The sequence below is a fragment of the Pelodiscus sinensis genome, chromosome 1 (genome assembly GCF_052426305.1).
Source record: "Pelodiscus sinensis isolate ZL-2025 chromosome 1, ASM5242630v1, whole genome shotgun sequence".
NCBI lineage: Eukaryota > Metazoa > Chordata > Testudines > Trionychidae > Pelodiscus > Pelodiscus sinensis.
This window is the reverse complement of record NC_143052.1, coordinates 117,562,818-117,580,940: the sequence shown is the minus strand read 5'-3', so window position 1 is coordinate 117,580,940 and position 18,123 is coordinate 117,562,818. Positions and strand designations below refer to the sequence as shown.

At 43.6% G+C, this 18,123-nt stretch overlaps 1 protein-coding gene across 2 annotated transcripts in view; it reads left to right on the top strand.

Moving 5' to 3' along the window:
• LOC102458761 (solute carrier organic anion transporter family member 1A5-like) overlaps window positions 1-12,876 on the top strand; it is a 56,381-nt gene extending 43,505 nt beyond the window's left edge. For both annotated transcript variants that reach the window (XM_014572622.4, XM_006121283.5), the window contains exons 12-15: window positions 2,611-2,792; window positions 4,826-4,890; window positions 6,444-6,561; window positions 9,340-12,876. In XM_014572622.4, the coding sequence (XP_014428108.3) occupies window positions 2,611-2,792; window positions 4,826-4,890; window positions 6,444-6,561; window positions 9,340-9,562 (588 nt within the window). In that variant the 3' untranslated portion in view covers window positions 9,563-12,876. The remainder of the gene's footprint in view (window positions 1-2,610; window positions 2,793-4,825; window positions 4,891-6,443; window positions 6,562-9,339) is intronic.
• The last annotated feature ends 5,247 nt before the right edge of the window (window positions 12,877-18,123 follow it).

The following is an 18,123-nucleotide window of genomic DNA, read 5'->3' as shown; positions in this document are numbered from 1 at the left end:
AAATATTCAAATTTAATCTTTGATATCCCAGAAATCATGTTAAGTTTATCACTTGGCAATTATAAAATATAAAGCAATACTTGCTAACTTCACAGTAGATAAATCCATATTCCTAGGCACCTAAATAAAAGTCCTGGGTTTCAGAGGAGTTGAGTAATCACAACTTCTCCTGACTTCAGTGGTCAGCTGCAATGGGATCTACCAAGGTAGAACCAGTTGAGTGAGGTCCATTAACTTAATAGACTGCACCTGGAGAAGAGAGTTTGGGGGGGGGGGGTGTGGAATTGAAAAGTTAGCCCATCTGGGAAGGAATAGGTGACAATGATAAAAGCCACAAATTGGCAGTGGAGAGAGGTTACAAGGGAAGTAATTTTCATGGGAGAAATGGAATGTGCTAGGTAGCCTGCCCACGCTTTCTGCTGGGAGGAAGGGGCTTTGATTGATATACTCAGACTAGAAGATAAGGGCAAAAAAGTAGGAAGAAGTCCAAAAGAAATAGCAACAGGTTCTGGGTGTAAGCAGATCATGGTGGTTGCTCAGTGGCTGTTAGGGGAACCCAGGCCAGCCCAATACTTTGGGTTCCAATCTAGACACCCGATTTCCAAAGTGGCATAGACTGGGTAGTGGGGACAAAGACTTCATGGGACAGTTGTTGTCTGGTGTGGATCTTAGTGACGTGGGAGGAGGGAGTACCCTGAGTCCCAGAAATAGGAAAGGGCCGTGATGTCAGGAAATGGGTGCCAGGCTTGGTGGAAGGCTCCCTAGGAGTAAGTGAAACCTGTTACACCATTGCACAAGCCACTTTTATTTAGGTCCCAAAATACAGATTTAGGTACACACATTTGAATATTTAGGCCCATTGTAATCTATACTTATTTATGTACTTTAGACGCCCCCCAAATCTTAGCTATAAACAAACTTGTTGGAGTTCAGATTTTAACTTTAATTCCTCTTTAATCGAAGCCCAGAATTTCATACCCAGTAATAACACGGCTGCCTAAATTGCATTCCCAGCTGGTCTGTCATTGGAACCATGGGAGGAGTGTGACCAGCAGGCTGGGGGCTTTTGCATTTGCCTGCGGCCCTGCCCCTTCTGGTCCCCTCCCCCCCCCCTGCCATGGCCACCAGCCTGGCTCCAGGCTAGCTCCTCCAAGCCCTGGAGCACCAAGAGGATGGGCAGCAGAGCCCCAGACTGAGCCCGGGCCATTGTACAGGGGGATTGGAGCTGCCTACTAGTATATCAAGATGTTCAAGCAGGTGATTGGAACTGGGACAGGCCATGGGCAGGGCTAAACAAGGCTGTTTGGGGAGAGACATTTTCCCCAAGCATATGGCACCCAGCACCTATGACTGGAGTAGTGCAAAGCAGCAGAAGAATAGATGATAATCTGATCCATGGGACATGAACATAAAAACATATAAACAGAGCCAGTGGGTCAGACCAAAGGTCCATCTAGCTCAATATCCTGTCATCTGACAGTGGCTAATGCCAGATGCCCAGAGAGAGTGAACAGAATAAGCAATCTTCAAGTGATGCCTTTCCTGTCACCCATTTCCAGCCTTTGACAAAAAGAGGTTAGGGACCCCATTCCTACCCATCCTGGCTAATAAGTATTGATGGACCTAACCTCCATGAATTTATCTAGTTCTTTTTTGAACCCTACTAAAGTCCTCGTCTTTACAACATCCTCTGGAGTTCCACAGGTTGACTGAGCACTGTATGAAGAAAAACTTCCTTTTGTTTGTTTTAAACCTGGGATCCACATCCACGTCCAAGATTTGTATCTGTTCTAATACCAACCTTTGGAGACATTTGAGCAGTTTGTGGCACATAAAAGAACTAATAAGTAGTATCAGTGTTTTAGCAAAGAGATAAGAACGGCCATACTTGGACAGACTAAAGGTCCATCTAGCCCAGTATCCTCTCTGCCAAAAGCGGCCAATGCCCTAAAGGGAGTAAACATAACAGGTAATCATCACGTTATCCCTCTCCTGTCATCTATTTCCAGACAAACAGGGGCTACAGAGACCATTTCTACCCATCCTGGCTAATAGCCATTGATGGACCTAACCTCCATGAATTTATCTAGTTCTTTTTTGAACTCTGTTAAAGTCCTAGAATTCACAACATCCTCTGGCAAGGAGTTCCACAGGTTGACTGTGCGCTGAGTAAAGAAAAACTTCCTTGTGTTTGTTTTAAACCTGCTACATATTAATTTCATTTGGTGACCCCTAGTTCTTATGTTATGGGAACAAGTAAATAACTTTTCCTTATTCACTTTCTCCATACCTGTCATGATTTTATAGACATTTATAATATCTTCCCTTAGTATCCTCTTTTCTAAGATGAAAAGTCACAGTCTTTTTAATCTCTGTCATATGGCACCCATTCCAAACCCCTCATCATTTTTGTTGCCCTATTCCAAATCTTTTCCAGTGCCAACATATCTTTTTTTTAGATGAGACGACCACGTCTGTACAGTCTGCAAAGCATTTAGAGGTCCTCTATTTCTATATGAAATGTGCTGTATTCTTAATTACCATCAAAGGTGTAGATGTTTGCCAATGTATGAGTGCTCATGAAGTAAGGGAGTCATCTCTGTCTTTCAGGTGTTTCACAACTGCAGCTGTGTGCAAGGTCAAGGGCCTGAGACTGGCAATTACTCTGCAATTCTGGGACAGTGCCAAAGAGAAAAGTGTACTAAAACATTTCCCTATTTTTTAGCATTACTGAGCATGTGTGCACTTTTTTTAGCATTAGGAGCCACGCCTGCATACATGATCATGTTTAGGTAAAATACTTTACCTTAACTTTGACCCAAATGTTTGTGGCAAATAGAATCTAAGTAGTAATGTACCATTCTGTCATTTCATTGCTGCTTTGAAGAATGATATTCTAATCTCAGAGAGGCAGCTGGTGTTTCTGCCATTCCTGCATTCCTCTGCAGAGGGCCAGCAAAAGGCCAAACCATCATTTTTCTAACTTAAACTCTTTGGGAATTATGTGATGGATTGGATTGACCCTTTCCACTTAATTATAGTTGGGGCACAGGGGTATTATTCAATAGTCAGAGCAATGGCTTCTGACTGTGCATGAATTTAGCTAAGTCACTTAAGTTCTCTGTACCCAAGTTAACCCAGTTGTAAAATGGATACAATATAGATTGGTCCAGCAACATCCTTGATTCTGCCAGACCACGGATGTTGCCACACCAGACCAGAGAGGTTCAGAGAGCCCCAGCTGCAGAGACTAAGAGCAGTTGGGAGCAGAGCTTGTCTGGTGGGCTAGCAGCCCACAGAGCCAGTGGCTAAGGGGTAGGGAGCCCTGGGAGTGACTATCGGCAGTCCATAGGGTCAGGGGGCTGGGAGCAGGTTAGGGGGAAGCAGAGCCAGGCAGGTGGGCTGGGGGAGCAGTGGCAAGGAGGGGAGCCCTAGGAGAATCTCAAGGCTTGACCGCCCCTGGTCCAGCAAATTCCCTTGTTTGGGACTGTTCATGTCTCAAGGGCGCCAGACCAGGGAGATCCAACCTGTACCTACTTAGGGTTTTCTGAGAGAGGACCCGCCTTTATAAAGTGGTTTGCACAAAGTAAAGTGCTGTGCATCTGAGATTAGAATCTCTGGTCTGTGTTGCGCTTTCCAGTTGTATTTGTGAGTTTTGGTAGACTTGAATTGCCTCATTTCAATACACAACCTGAAATGTTATATCTCCTATTTTGTCTCAAGTTGGAACAAAATGTGTAGTTCCAGCACCAATGAAAATTGACTGTTACAAAAATCAAAGCAAAGAACCCAATTATCCCTGCCCTTTTTAAACATAAAAGTAAAACAAAAATTGTTGGCCTCAATTACCAAATTCTGCTACTGTTCATTCATAAAGATGGATTATAATCTTTAAATTATTGGTGCTGGGGGTGTGGTCTCTAGAGCAAGGGTGGAGCTAACGGGTCTGAGATGCAGGAGGGGGATCTCGGCTGGGACCTGAAGATTTCTGAGCTGCATTGGGTCATGGGCTCTGGGAGGGATTTTGGGGGCAGGTGGGGGATCAAGCTGTGTAGTGTAGACATACCCTAAATATCTGGCTGGATAAGGTCCTTAAAAGTATTATCATAGAAGAAAAATAATTTAAAATTCTATGATGAATTCACATATTATTTTACACTACATGCCTAACTGGAATCCTGCTCAATAGGCATAGAAGCAGCATCTTAAATGAATCCTTTGAGGCATGCTATGCATTATTTATGCTATATAAAATAAAATTGTATAGCATTTATTACAATGGAGCATATGTGGACATGCACAATGTAGATGCAGTTATGCCTGCTTCTATCTTATGTGCTCTTTCCATGAATGTAAGTTAATATAACCTTATATATCTTGGATTCTATTATTTCCAGTCCAGCTCATCTGGTGAAGTTGGTTTTACCCATGAAAGCTCATGATACTATATATTTTTGTTAGTCTCTAAGGCTATGTCTACACGGCAATGCTATTTTGGGATACTGGAGTATCCTGAAATAGCTATCCTGCATCTTCACAGTAAGCTGCAGGGTTATTTTGGGTTCGCTATTCTGACGTCCCTGTAAAACTCATTCTATGAGGAGTAAGGGATGTCTTGGAATAGCACTTTTATTTTGAAATTTGGCGCTGTGTAGTCAGTGCCAAATGACTAAATAAGCTATTTTGAAATAGAATTGAAATAAGATATGCAATTTGCGTAGCTCAAATTGTGTATCTCATTTCAAGTTATGGTGCTGTGTAGAGGCACCCTAAGGTGCCACTGGACCACTTGTTTTTAATGTAATCTTATCCTCTTACTTTTCAGATCTGTTTCACCAGAGTTGAAATCCTTTGCTGTAGGCATTGAGGCTTTGTGTGGAAGGATACTAGGTAAAAATGTGGGTTTTTTTCATTCTTCTTTATTCCTTTTGGGATTTAAATAGAATACAATAATAAAGATGGATCTAAGAAGGTGTAATGCCCTCGTACTGTGTGAGAACCAACTGCCTCCCCCCAAAACCTGTCAAACATTGATTTTGTAAAGTGCATTGCATATGTCCCACCTCAGTATGCTTGATAGATGTGTCCTAGCATATGATGATGTAATACGTTTATCTATTTAAAGATCTATGTAATGAAAGAGATGGGGAAAAGGAAGGGACTGAACTGCAGGGTTTTGGTTTTATTCACGGAGGTAGGCACCTGAGGATTATGATTTGGTATTTCAGACTTAAAAATGGAATAAGATAACCCAGTTCCTTTAGGGCTGCATCTCCATGTCCTCCTTCCCCTAGACCACCACTGGGGACATCTCCAAGCATTGTGTTCCCAGAGCTTCCGTGTGCTCTGTCTACCTCCACCCCCTGACTGTCACAAAGACCTCCCTCTGCCCCCACCCCCGCCATATCTGGCCATTGCAGGCACCCATTTCCCAATGAGCTCTCACCTAGCTATTTTCATATGTTGTTAAAAGATTTTTTCCTTACAAAGCTGAATGCTGATCACTGTAATTTGTGAGTGATTTTCGTTTTGAAAATGGAATTATTTGGCAGGCGGTCAATGAATGGTTTAGGCCAGCAAAGCACATGCATAAGTACATGACGTCAGCAAGTAGGTCTATATTACAAAGAAACCCCCCACAATGTCTCAGAGCTCAGGGCAATTGGGGCTTGGGCTGCAGGGTTAAAAACTGCAGTGTAGACATTCCCACTTGGGCTACAGACCAAGCTCTGAGCCTCTCCAGCCCAAGCGGGAATGTCAGCATGGCTATTTTTAGCCTTTTTAGCCTGTGCACCCAAGTCAACTGATGTAGGCTCTGAGACTCAGTGCACTGGGTTTTTCTTTGCAGTGTAGGCAAGCCCAATGACACTTAAACACATGCTTAACGTTAAGTACTGGTATTTACTTAAGTGTTTTGGTGAACAGAGCTCTTGCACTGATCTGTTTTATTTACACAGCTTGAATGGTTACTGTGGCGTAGATGGGGTGGGGCGGGTGAATTGTGACACACAAATCAAAACCAGGAACAGATTGATGCTAGAGAGAGTGTGAAGAAGACAGTGAAACTTTTTTTTAGAGAGAGAGAGAGAGAGGGGAAAAAACTGGAATTATTGGAATAATTAACTTTCTTTTCTTATTTGAGCATAATAATAATGCCCGTCCAGTCTACAGAATCCCCCATCCAAAGAATTCAAAGCACTTTATGTGCATTATTTTGACAAGACTGGGAAATAGCAAATTACAATTTTACAGCTGGGCAAACATGGAGGCTGATCGACTTGCCTACGGTCATGCAGCTAGCAGAGGTGGAACCACAATCCAGAAGTTGTGAATTCATATGCTCCTGTTTTAACCATTTTTAAGGGGCTCCTTCCTCCGCTATAAACTAAGCTCGCTCATTGTTATAATGCTATGTCCATTCTACTAATGTATTTTCTTTGCAGGAGGACTTCCAGCTCCTATTTATTTTGGAGCTTTGATAGATCAGACCTGCTTGAAATGGGGAACAAAGAAGTGTGGGGGCTCAGGATCTTGTAGAGTGTATGACACGAAAGCATTCAGGTGAGACGAAATTAGGAATAAAGGCAAAAAGCAATGGGGAAAAGTCAACAGAGGCAAGACCCAGCAGAACTAAGAGGTGCTACGGATGTATCATCCATTAACAAGCTTGCCTCATTGGAGGATTGGCACTGCAAATAGAATGCTTCTCTGTTTGTTACACCCTCTCCCTGCTCTGACATACTTCCCAAACTGGCTGGAAAGGGAGCTCTTTCTCTGCTGGAAATTATCAGACAAATTATGAACTATGCAGAGGCATCCTAGCACATCCTAGACTCTAGCCCTTACTGTTGTGTTTGATTTAGCAAGATTTGGAGTGACTACGAAGCTTTTCATAAATGCATATGTTACATCTGACACTTAAGTTTCATTAAGAGCTGGAAGTATTGACAGTTTGGGAATCATCCAGACCAGTCAGAAGTTCTGTCATCACTTGCCTTGTGATCTTGGATGCCTTAATGTTCTTCTGCTAAGGCAGAGAACCCTGACACCAGTAGCCAGACTATAAGAACAGGGTTTCATCCTGGCTTCCTTCAGCCTAGTTACTCCTTGCAGAGTGACTCCCAATAGCCTTTCTGGTCCCATGTCTTCTGAAATGTCTCTCCAAGTTTTTAACTACTATATACTTGGATTTTTCTCCGTGATCCATCACCCCAAAATGTGTGAAACCAGATCACTACTACCCCCCACCCCCCGATACCATTTTCTTTGGCCTCCACACAATTTGCTTAACAGAGACCTGGTTGTGTATTTTTAATTAAAGAAATCCTTGGTTTATTTTACCTCAGATTCAAAGATGAACTAGTAAGGGAAAGCAAATACATATATGTTGCAGAGAAAAGAAACATAATGGTGAAACTACAGGGTTTACACTTTTATATTAGATAAATGCCCTTTCTAATACAAGATACCCATTTTCGTTGAACAACTTCCTGGCATACCCAACCCCCACAATAGAGGGTAATCCAGCTTTTAATCAATAGCTTCTCTCCCTCAGGCTGTTGAGCTATTTTTGGATGCTTTTCCCTTCAAATTCCTTTCATTTAAAAAAAGTCTGTGGTCCCCCCCCCACCTTTGGACACTACAGATATTCAATGTGGATAAATCTCCAGTTGTTTCAATGTCTTTTCATTAAGTTTAATGGCCCATCCTTGTCTTTTCCTGAGTTGTACAACAGAGTGTTATTTGAGTCTGATTTTGTGTAAACATGTGGCTTGGGAGATTGTGACGGTCCCCCCATGCTGTATGAAATTGTCTTATTTATACAAATATACATAACTTGAAGATGCTTTGGCAAAATATCTCGTGGTACCTGTCAATTTTAATGTCTCAGTCTGATGGAGCTGTATACCTTATTTTGGCGTATGTATCACTCTTGTATGTAAAGTTAGAAATGTGGGATATGGAATTCTTTATGGTTTTAAATGTGCAAATGAAAGCCATCAAGGGTGTTTGACAACCTTGACCACTGTGTGATCAAAGTTAGTTGTCTGTAAGCAGCCTGGTTTTGTCTCTTAAGTTTGGGCAGTGGTTGGTCCCAGAAAAACATGTGACCAAACCAACTTACACTGGTACATCAGTTTAACCAGGTAATTTTCCATTGGAGCAGGGGATAGAAACAAAGAATTCCTGCCCAAAAGGAAGTCTATTTAAACTGGAAAGCTATGAGTCTCTTGGGTGCGTCTATCCAGACAAAAACCAAGAGAATAGCTGATAGCCATAGAGGGAGAAAAAAAGATCTTCCCTGGCTGGGAGGTTTAGCTGAAATAAGAACAATTTTAGGGTAAGTTTGCAATAAGCCTTAGTGTGTTTAAACTAGCTATGCATTTTCTTTTATTTTAAATGTGAAACTTACTTTGCTCTGTTTTCACTTGCAACCATTTACATCTTACTGTTTGGACTTGATAACATTACTTTTATTTTAGCCCAGTGTAAATCATTATCTGGGGGAGCAATCAGCCTGTACGTTCTCCTTTCACAGTGAAAGATGGGTTTATTTGCGGGTTTTGATCCCATTTGGGGGTTGGTTTCCTGAGAGCTGTGCCTGCAACTGCATTCTCCTCAGAGATGAAATGATTCAGTGACTGCATTGCTCTTTGGGGGAGAGAGGCAGTTATCTCAGCTCTGTGCCTTGTCTGGGGGAGACCAGGAGATCTGGCCCAGCAGGACAGGGTGGTGAGGAGCCTCAAAGAGCAAGAAGGCGAGTGTCAGTGGCTTTATCAGCACACGTGGAAGCAGCCCCAAGGGAGTCTTCTCTGACCACACCCCATCACAGACCTACTACACTACACTACTACCCCTGAGCGTCATAGTTAAACCAACCTAACCCCCTGTGGAGACAGTGCTATGTCACCAGGAGAGTTTTTCCCATCAACGTAGCTCGCCCTTTCAGATAGGTGGGTTAACAACGAGGAGAAGCCTTTTCATTGAAGCACTCTGGAGGCACACGTGCAACTGTGACAATGCAGCATTTTGAGTGTAGGCCTGCCCTGCTATGAGGCAGAACCAAAGTTTGTGAGCCTAGTTCTTGAGCCCAGTTCTCTGTATACACAGAATTGTAAATTCATAACCATAGTCAGCATACACATCATAATGATTAAGGTTAGAACATTACAATCCTTCCTCAACATATTTTTATGCAAACTAACATAGTATGCAATCGTTAGATTCAACTGCTTGTTCTTTGGGCTTCAAAACCCAGTTCTTCCTTTGGGATTGTGGGTGTTTGCACTATGTCACAAGTATCAATGATACTAACATGCATGTCATTTTTTTTTCTAGAAATGTCTATCTTGGACTCACTGCAGGACTGAGGACAGGATGCTGCTGCTTATATATAACTCTCTCCATTTTAATAATAAAACGATTCAGACCAGAGAGCAAAGAGGTGATAGATTTGAAAAATACAAAAGTACCATCCAAGAATGGGTCAACTAATGTAATCAAAAAGGAAACTTTTCCATGTTCAAAAGCTTCGGACGCAAACGATGAAACATGTATGTGAACAGAACAAAGGCATTTTATAACTTTGAATGCTGATATGCAGGTTTTCAAAGTACTACATGGGGCCAAATAAGGAAGTCTACAGCTCTTTGGAATGTCAATGACCATTTTCCAAGTTTATACCCTTCACTTCCTTTCCAAAAAGCAGGGAAAAATTATTCTTCTATTTTTGTGTTTTTAACCAGTTTTTAAGGCTGGTATTGAAATGTTTCCAGTTTCAGATTTTGATGGGAAAAAAAAAAGATGGGAAATTTAAAATAAAAAAAAATATCCTTGTTCTTCAACCTGATCTATTTAAGTTCTTGCCCTGAGTCTGATCCTGCAATTCTTATTATATCAAATATTCCTTATATACCCAATTGTTCTTCCTGAGTTCGATGGGTGCACTTGCATGAATGAGGATTATTCACATTAATAAGCCTTGTAGGGCTGGTCCCTCAGTTGTCATCCAGCCAGGCAAAAGCCACCTTGACCTCAATGAGCTTTGAGTCTGAATAAACACTTCATGAAAACTTCAGGATTTGGCTCAAACATTACCCAGTGAAAATAAACTGCAAAAGATAGACTATACTGTATTAATTTTAAAGTCCCTTTCAGTATTGAATCAAACCTTTTGTCATCATTATTATAATTAGTCTGATCCAGGACAATGAGGTGGCAGATACTGGAATTACATGTCTTTGTTTTTTAATTTTTTTTATTTTATCAACGTAAGTTTGAAATAATTGAAAGACTATTATATAAACACGTCATCCCCCATAAAGTACCAAAAAAGGGCCATTACATAAAGTGCTAAAAGCTCTCAAACAGTGCTGCCGTGACATGACAGAGAAGCGAGCTCCTGAATAACAAATGCACCTATCGTTTATTACTAAAATATCTCTACATCAATACCTGAAGTGTGATGTCCCCCTGACAAAGTCTGCTGTGTGGCTTTTTTTTTTTTAAGGGAATGAATATCACTAATAAGAACAGCTCTGCAGTCGCATCATGTTGTGTCATATGCTTAGGGGTAGTCTATGCTCTAGATCATTTGCTGATTTAGTGAAGCTGACAGAACGCCCCCTAAAGGAGATGCAGTGTAGGCTGACAGCAGTTCTTTCACTGGCACAGCTAGGCCATCTTCCCAAACATTAGCTAAGCCAGAAGAAGCATTTTTCTGCCAGCGTACTCACATCTACAGCAGGTGTCTACTGAGCCAACATAGATATGCCAGCAAAACTTTGTACTGTAGACTTTTGCCCTAGTTTAGGGTTAAATCTTTGTCTCCACAGGCTCTTTGCACAGTCCGAGGGGCTGTGAGAAACATGCATGACTGGACTGTAATCTCCGTAGCTTAGGCTATCGTACAGAAAATGGAAGGAAGCTCAACAGGTCTAAAAAATGAGATCTGCTCTGTTTCCCCTGGAAAGTTGGCTCCCCAAAGAGCCTGTGATTCCACCAGCTCCCTCATCCCTACCACTCTGGCTATAAACTCAAGCACATGACACACGTGCAGGTCACCTGTGTGGGAGCTCTTCAAATTCTGGTCCCGGGCAGAAGACTTGCCCCCATTTTCCTATTCAACCAATTCAACCAACATGTTCATACGTTGTAGCCTGAAGTCAAAAGGCCCTTTATACAAGAACCTCATTCAACTAGTTAGTGATGATGGTGTTTCTAGTCCGACATACACACATGCCTGCTGTCTTCTATGTCAGCATTAGAGAGGGGCTTGGCTCAAAATCCCAGCTTCAAACACACCGGCACATTCAGGTATTCAACATTAGTGGGCCCCCTTCTCCTCACACTTACATTGGTCCAATTGCATTGATTTCTCTTGCTTTGCTCCTGAAAATGAGAAGCTCAGGCCCTCTTACATGATGATTAGCATAATAGCTTGAACTGCACGCAGGCTCCACACAATTCATTTTATTTTGGGGGGGAGGTGATAAATTAAAATATATTGATGCCTGCTGATCAGTACTCTAAAGTATTTTTGACAAAACAAGAGCCCTATTTGCGCACAGTTTTTCTTTACCTTTCGCAGTAGGTTCTGTTTTTGCTGCCGCTAAAGCAATATGTCAGGCTGAGAGTGAAACATGGGTCAGGATTGGCGATCCAAGAGCAAAACGCCATGTCCTGATTAATGTGGGATACGTCTACCAGGTGTTCTTAAAACCAAATGTAGATCCTGACACAATGATACAGAAATAGTTCCCCTCAGTAATGGATGTTTGAGTCATTCTGGCAGACGTCTCTCTGCCCCCTCAATGCCAAATAAAAAAGTTACACGTCATTATGTGAAACATGGTTGTGATGGTTTTGTCCCTTCCCCCATGCTTTATGAAATTGACTTATGGATACACATATGCTTAACTCAAAGATGCTTTGAACAAAATACCTCATGTAACCTATCGATTATTATGTCACAATTTGCTGGATCTGTATATCTTGTTTTGGCGTAGATATTCTTGTATGAAGCGTTAGCTCAGTGATCGCCAACCTTTTTAAGCACAAGATAACTTTTTGAATTTAAGTCAGTCCAGGCTTTACTTCAAACCCAAATACCCCTGCTCTACCCCTTTGCTGAGGCCCCACCCTCCTCACTCTGTGAAGATGGGCTACAGGAGAAGGGGATAGAGAGACATCAGTGCACCCCTGCCTCTGTCTCCCCAATCTTGGATAACGAGGAGGCTCCCAGGGGCAGCACTGAGGCACTGGTAGCCTCTCAGCCAAACCAGTCAGGATCACCTGTCAGACGCTCCAAGATCTACCAGTAGAGCCTGATCTACTGGTTGGTGACCACTACGTTAGCTATATGGAGTATGGAAATGGTTTATGGTTGTAAATGTGCAAATGAAAACCATCAGGGCTGTTTCCATCAATGTCTGGGTGCTCACCTGTAAATAGCCCCTTTTGTCCTTTAAATCTTATTAATTAGGGTGGTCATATGTCTTCCTAAGGCCAACCACTGCTAAGGTCTGACCAGGTAATTTTCTATGGAAGGGTGGAATGTAATGACAGCATTCCCATCCAAAAGGAAGGCTCTTTAGGATGCAAAGTTTTCAGGCCCTTGGTGTTTGGCTGGCATGTCACTCCCAAGAGAATGAACCAGAGATCCAGGGGGAAAAGGTCTTCCCTAAATAACAGTTTTAGTGTAATTTGAGTGTTATAACTAGTTCTACTTTGTTTTTTATTTTAAATTTGTAATGCACCTTGCTCTGCCTGTTTTCACTTGTAATCACTTAATCCTACTGTTTGTACTTAATAAAAATCACTTTTATGTACTATCAAGTCCAGTGTAAATAATGGTTCAATAATAAAATAAGTGTAAATCACTGTGTACATCTTCCTTTCATTGTTAAAGGGGGCTTGCCTGAATGATTTATTTAGGGTTCTGGTTCCATTTGGGGAGTGGGGTCCCTGGAAGCTATGCCCAAAACTACATTTGCCTCAGGCCTGAAGAGATTCGGTATCCGTATTGCTCTTTCGGGAGTGCTGAACTCAGCTCCGTGCCTTGTCGGAGGGAGACCAGGAGATCTGGCCCAGAAGGACAGGGTGGGGGGGAAATCCCAGAGAGCCAGGAGGCAAGTGCCAGTGGCTTTGTCAGCAAACCAGGAAGCATCCCCAAGGGGTCTTCTGTGACTGCACCCCATCACAGTGGTTTCCTCTCTAGTTCTTAATAGCATGAATCTGTTCCCCTCACACATATTCTGCTTGTTTTCATGTGTCACAAAGTTTGCCTAGATAATGTAACCCTACACCACTATCTTCCATTGTCTTGCTGCTGTTATTACGCCTTTCCTATGCTGATAGAGAAGGGTGCGACTTACACAACATTCCGATGTGCTGAATCCAGTAATGTTCTTTCCTCCACTGATTTAAATCAAGTGCAAGTCCCTTAAAGTTACCTCAGTGTAAATTAGACTAGACTCAGACCATCTCTCTCTCTCAAAACTTGATATTCCAGAGTCGTGGCAGCTCTGGCCCTGATCCAGCAAAAGCACTTACACATGTACACAACTTTAAAGCATATAATATAGTAATGCAGTCACAGGTAGACAGAGTTTACCCACTTCTCTTTTGGGGAATACGGGGTTTAGTTGAAGCCTTTGCTCACTTTTCATTTTTTTTTAACACCACTCCACCGTTCATAGGTGGCGACCTATATGGGCCTGTGGTGCCTGTACTCTACTAATATTCATAGGCCTATCCCTCTTCCCCAGCCCAGTCCAGCCCACCTCTCCTGGAGCATCCTGGTACCCTATGCAGTGGCTGGCTGCTGTTCCCAGCCTCCCTCCTGCAACCAAAGCCACAAGCCTTCTCCATCCACTGAGAGGCCCTGAGCGCCCAGCGGAGCCACAGCCATGCCACGCTGACCCCACTGCTCTGAATCAAGAGGTCTGACTTTTCACCAAAGACACTTTTGATATGCCCCATGTAGGTTTGGGGGTATTTGTTACTCTGTTCCCTCAGTCACTCCAGAACCTGCCTGCGGTTTATCAAAAGTGTCTTTGAATGAAGAGATGCTTTTCCGCAGAGCTACCATGGCTGAGGCTGGGACCCCTGGCCCTCTTAAATTGCCTGTGCCTCTGGGCATTTGGCCCTTTCACTCTCCCCTATTAGTGGTCCAGGCCAGTATGGAGTGGAGGACTTGTTCCCTAGAGCTCACTGTCGCTAGCAGGGAGAGGGCTGGAGGGAGTGCTCCTATGGTCCCAGCCCCAGGGCAGTCTGCATGTACCCCAGACTGCTTATCCTCAGTCCCATGCCTGCACATGCACCATGAGCCAGAATCCTCACCTTTGTACCACAACCTTCTGCCCTAGCCCTGGAGCCCTTCCTGAACCCCGAATCCCTGATCCCACCCTGCAGCCCTCATATCCTCACCTCAATGCTCTGCCCTGGCCCTGAGCCCCACTCACACTCCAGCCCTCCAAGCCCAACCCCACTGCACCCAAGCCCCACCCTGTAGCCTTCACCCCTCCATTGGATTACTAGGCAGGTGTCGGGGGAGTGGATTGTGTACCTGTTCTGGGCACCACCAATTATACAAACCTGCTGCCCTTTCAGTCATCGCATAAACAGCCCCACTCATACCCTTAAAGTGAAGCACAAACCTAGGTGCTTTGCTGGATTGTGGCCGGAGCGCCAAACACCTCACGGGTGTGTCTAAACTACATGGCTCCGTTAATGGAGCCATGTAGATTAGGCTGATCGGCAAAGGGAAATGAAGCCGCGCACTAGTCTGGGCACTCCCGCGCCGACCTGAAAGCCCTTTATCGACCTCCCTGTTATGCCTCGTAGGATGAGGTTTACTGGGGAGGTCGATAAAGGGCTTTCACGTCAGCGCGGGAGCGCCCAGACTAGCGCACTGAGCTGGCAAACAGCTGATCAGCTGTTTGTCGGCTCAGCGTGGCAGCCATTTAAATTTAAATGAAGCCATGATTATTTAAATTGCGTCTTCATTTCCCTTTGCTGAACAAACAAATCTACATGGCTCTGTCGACGGAGCCATGTAGTTTAGACATACCCCACATGATCACACCTGATTAGTGCAATGTGGACTTATGCTTCTTGTCTAAAGCTAGTGTCTTTATCCACATCAGTGGAATCTACCAAACAATCCCTGCTTTATGACATAACATCAATATCCCAAACTCCTCCCTTTGGTCCTCCATTTTCTGTGGGACTGCAGTTTCCCAGGTGATAATATTTCTTCCCCCACATATAAACAGGCAAGCTAAAAACTATAAAGGTGCCCTTATCCTTGCAGTGAGGCTTCTGTGGGTATATCTGGGAACAGAGATAAGAAATTAAAGACTGTCCAGGAAACTTTCTTTGCAACACAGATGCTTAGCTGCTGCAAATCACATACAGTTCAACATAGGATCTGAATCTTGGGTTTGGCGAACACTACAGGAGGTGGGAGAGGGAACAGGTAGAAATATGGCATTCTACCACTTTGGTACCAAGTGTATGTTAGAAGACCCAGAAAGCTGCTCTGTCTTAAACCTAGATACCGATGGTTCCCAGCTGGCTGTTCTGGCAGCTGAGAATAGCCAACATGGACATATGTTCCAGTCATGCCTCTGTAAGTGTTTCCTATATAGCAGGTCTGGGGCTGAGTGGCCAGATCTATGCCTATAACATGGCCCTGAAATGTTATCAATAAAATAACCATGAAAGAGAGCAACTTGCTCTAATAGAAAACACAGCCTTCACTTGGACATTTCTTGAATTTTCAAAGGGTAAGAAAAGCACCTATGACGACAGTGACAACATAGCTTCATGTTAAAGATAAAGAAACCCCCCCCCCCCAACACACACATTAGAATAATTTAAATTATATCCTTTGGTATATATGGTTGTGACTATTTTCTTCCACTATTTGATCTGAGGAAGTGGGTCTGGCCCACGAAAGCTCATCCCCTAATAAACCATCTTGTTAGTCTTTAAAGTGCTACATAGTCCTGTATTTTGCATTAGAATCATATATCCTCCAAACTCCTCGACCCTCCCCCACGATTTTGTTTTCCTATTCTAATCAAGTTCTGTCTATCAAAGCACCAAATTAAGCTTGGGCTAGAATGCCACCTGTAGTGAAACAAGCAACAAATGTGTCAGGATGTCAAATCAAATTTTAAAGCACTAGCACAAAAATAGCAGTTGGGAACTCAGCTGATGTAAATCAACTTCAACGGAATTATACCGATGATGATACACAGATGTACACTCAATAAGAATGTGGCCCAAAATGTTCAACAAAGAGGCTTGGTTTTGCAGTTAAAAAACTGTCCATAAACATGCATCTGACGAAGTGGGTCTTTGCCCACAAAAGCTTATGCTCCTACACTTCAGTTAGTCTATAAGGTGCCACAGGACTCCTCGTCGCTTTTGCAGATTCAGACTAACACGGCTACCCCTCTGATACTTGTCCATAAACAGCAAGAGTTCTTGAGTTAAGTACAGGCAGTCCCCGACTTACGTCGGATCCGCACTTACGAACGGGGCTTTCTCGCCCCGGAGGTCGGGGCGAGAAAGCCCCGTTCGTAAGCTGCTCCGGTGCCCCTGGTCTGCTGGAGACCGTCTCCAGCAGACCAGGGGCACCGGGCGGGTTCCCGCGCTTCTGAGGCTTTGCCAGAGCAAAGCCTCAGAAGCGCGGGGAACCGCCGCTGCTGCCGCTTCAGTCTGGGTGCCTGTGGTCTGCTAGGGACCGTCCCCAGCAGACCACAGGCACCGGGACTGAAGCCGCAGCCGCGGCGGGGTCCCGCGCCACTGAGGCTTTGCCAGCAGCGGCTGAATCTGGACGCCAGTTCCGACTTACATACAGATTCAACTTAAGAACAAACCTACAGTCCCTATCTTGTACGTAACCCGGGGACTGCCTGTAGTTGCGCAACAGAGCGTTTACACTGGCATGTGCTTTTGCGCAATAGCATCCTTGCCAGTGTAGACACTCTCTTGCGCAAGAAAGCTCTGATGGCCATTTTAACCATAGGGCTTTCTTGTGCAAGAAATTTATGTCTACACTGCCCTCTTGCGCAAAAACAGTTGAGCAAAAGGGCTTATTCCTTAGCGGGAGCATCAGAGTTCTGGTGCAAGAAGCCCTGATTTCATACATTAGAACATCAGTTGACTTGCGCAAGAACGCACGGCCAATGTAGACAGGCAGCAAGTTTTTGCACAAGAGCGGCCACTTTTGCGTGAGATTGTGCCAGTGTAGACACAGCCAGTATGATTATTCTGCTACTTTCATGACTTGAATTGGGCTCCAACAAAAATCTCAAGTCAGTGGAGCACAGAACTGGGACACAGGAGACTTAGATTTTAGTCTTGGGTGTACACCACTGCTCAAAGTCACCTAGATGGGCAAACTATTTTACAGCTCAGTGCCTCAGTTTCCTCATCTGTGAAATGGGGCTCGTGATACAGCTTTCCTTAGTAAAACACTTTGAGATCTACTGATGAAAAGCATGATGTCAATATTATTAATTACTTATGGGGTTTTTTTTTTACTGAAATGCCACCATCCAAACATGGTGCTCAGTGCTGCAGCTTGGCCTCATCTCTGATTGTGACTCATTTATGGAGAGATACATGTTTAAAAAAGCTTATAGGGAGATATTTCTTTGCAGAACACCGGGGAAGGATCTTTACTTGTGCTGTCTTTGTCCTGTTGAAGCCTTGCATCCAGCAAGACAGGTTGATATGTACAGGATTCCATTATCTCCACAGACAGGGCCCCACTGTTTTGCGTTACACATGCTGCCAGTGCTGCAAACTGAAATTGAGGCACTTAATGGGGTTCCAATAGGGAGTCGTACGTAATGGATAAAGAAGTTATTACATGTCAACCTTGAGGCATCATTACATCCTTTCCTTGGAATAATGCCAAAATGAATATTGGCTAAATATGCTACTCTTCTTGGAACTTACCAGGCACCAGCACAGCGGGCAATTTTTAAAAAGGTCTCTCTTCAAAGGTGTGTGCAATCCCAATACCATTTCAACACTGCGATAGGTCATACAGCATTTATAAATCAGCCATTGTTTGACTGCAATGCATATTCTTTATTTGCA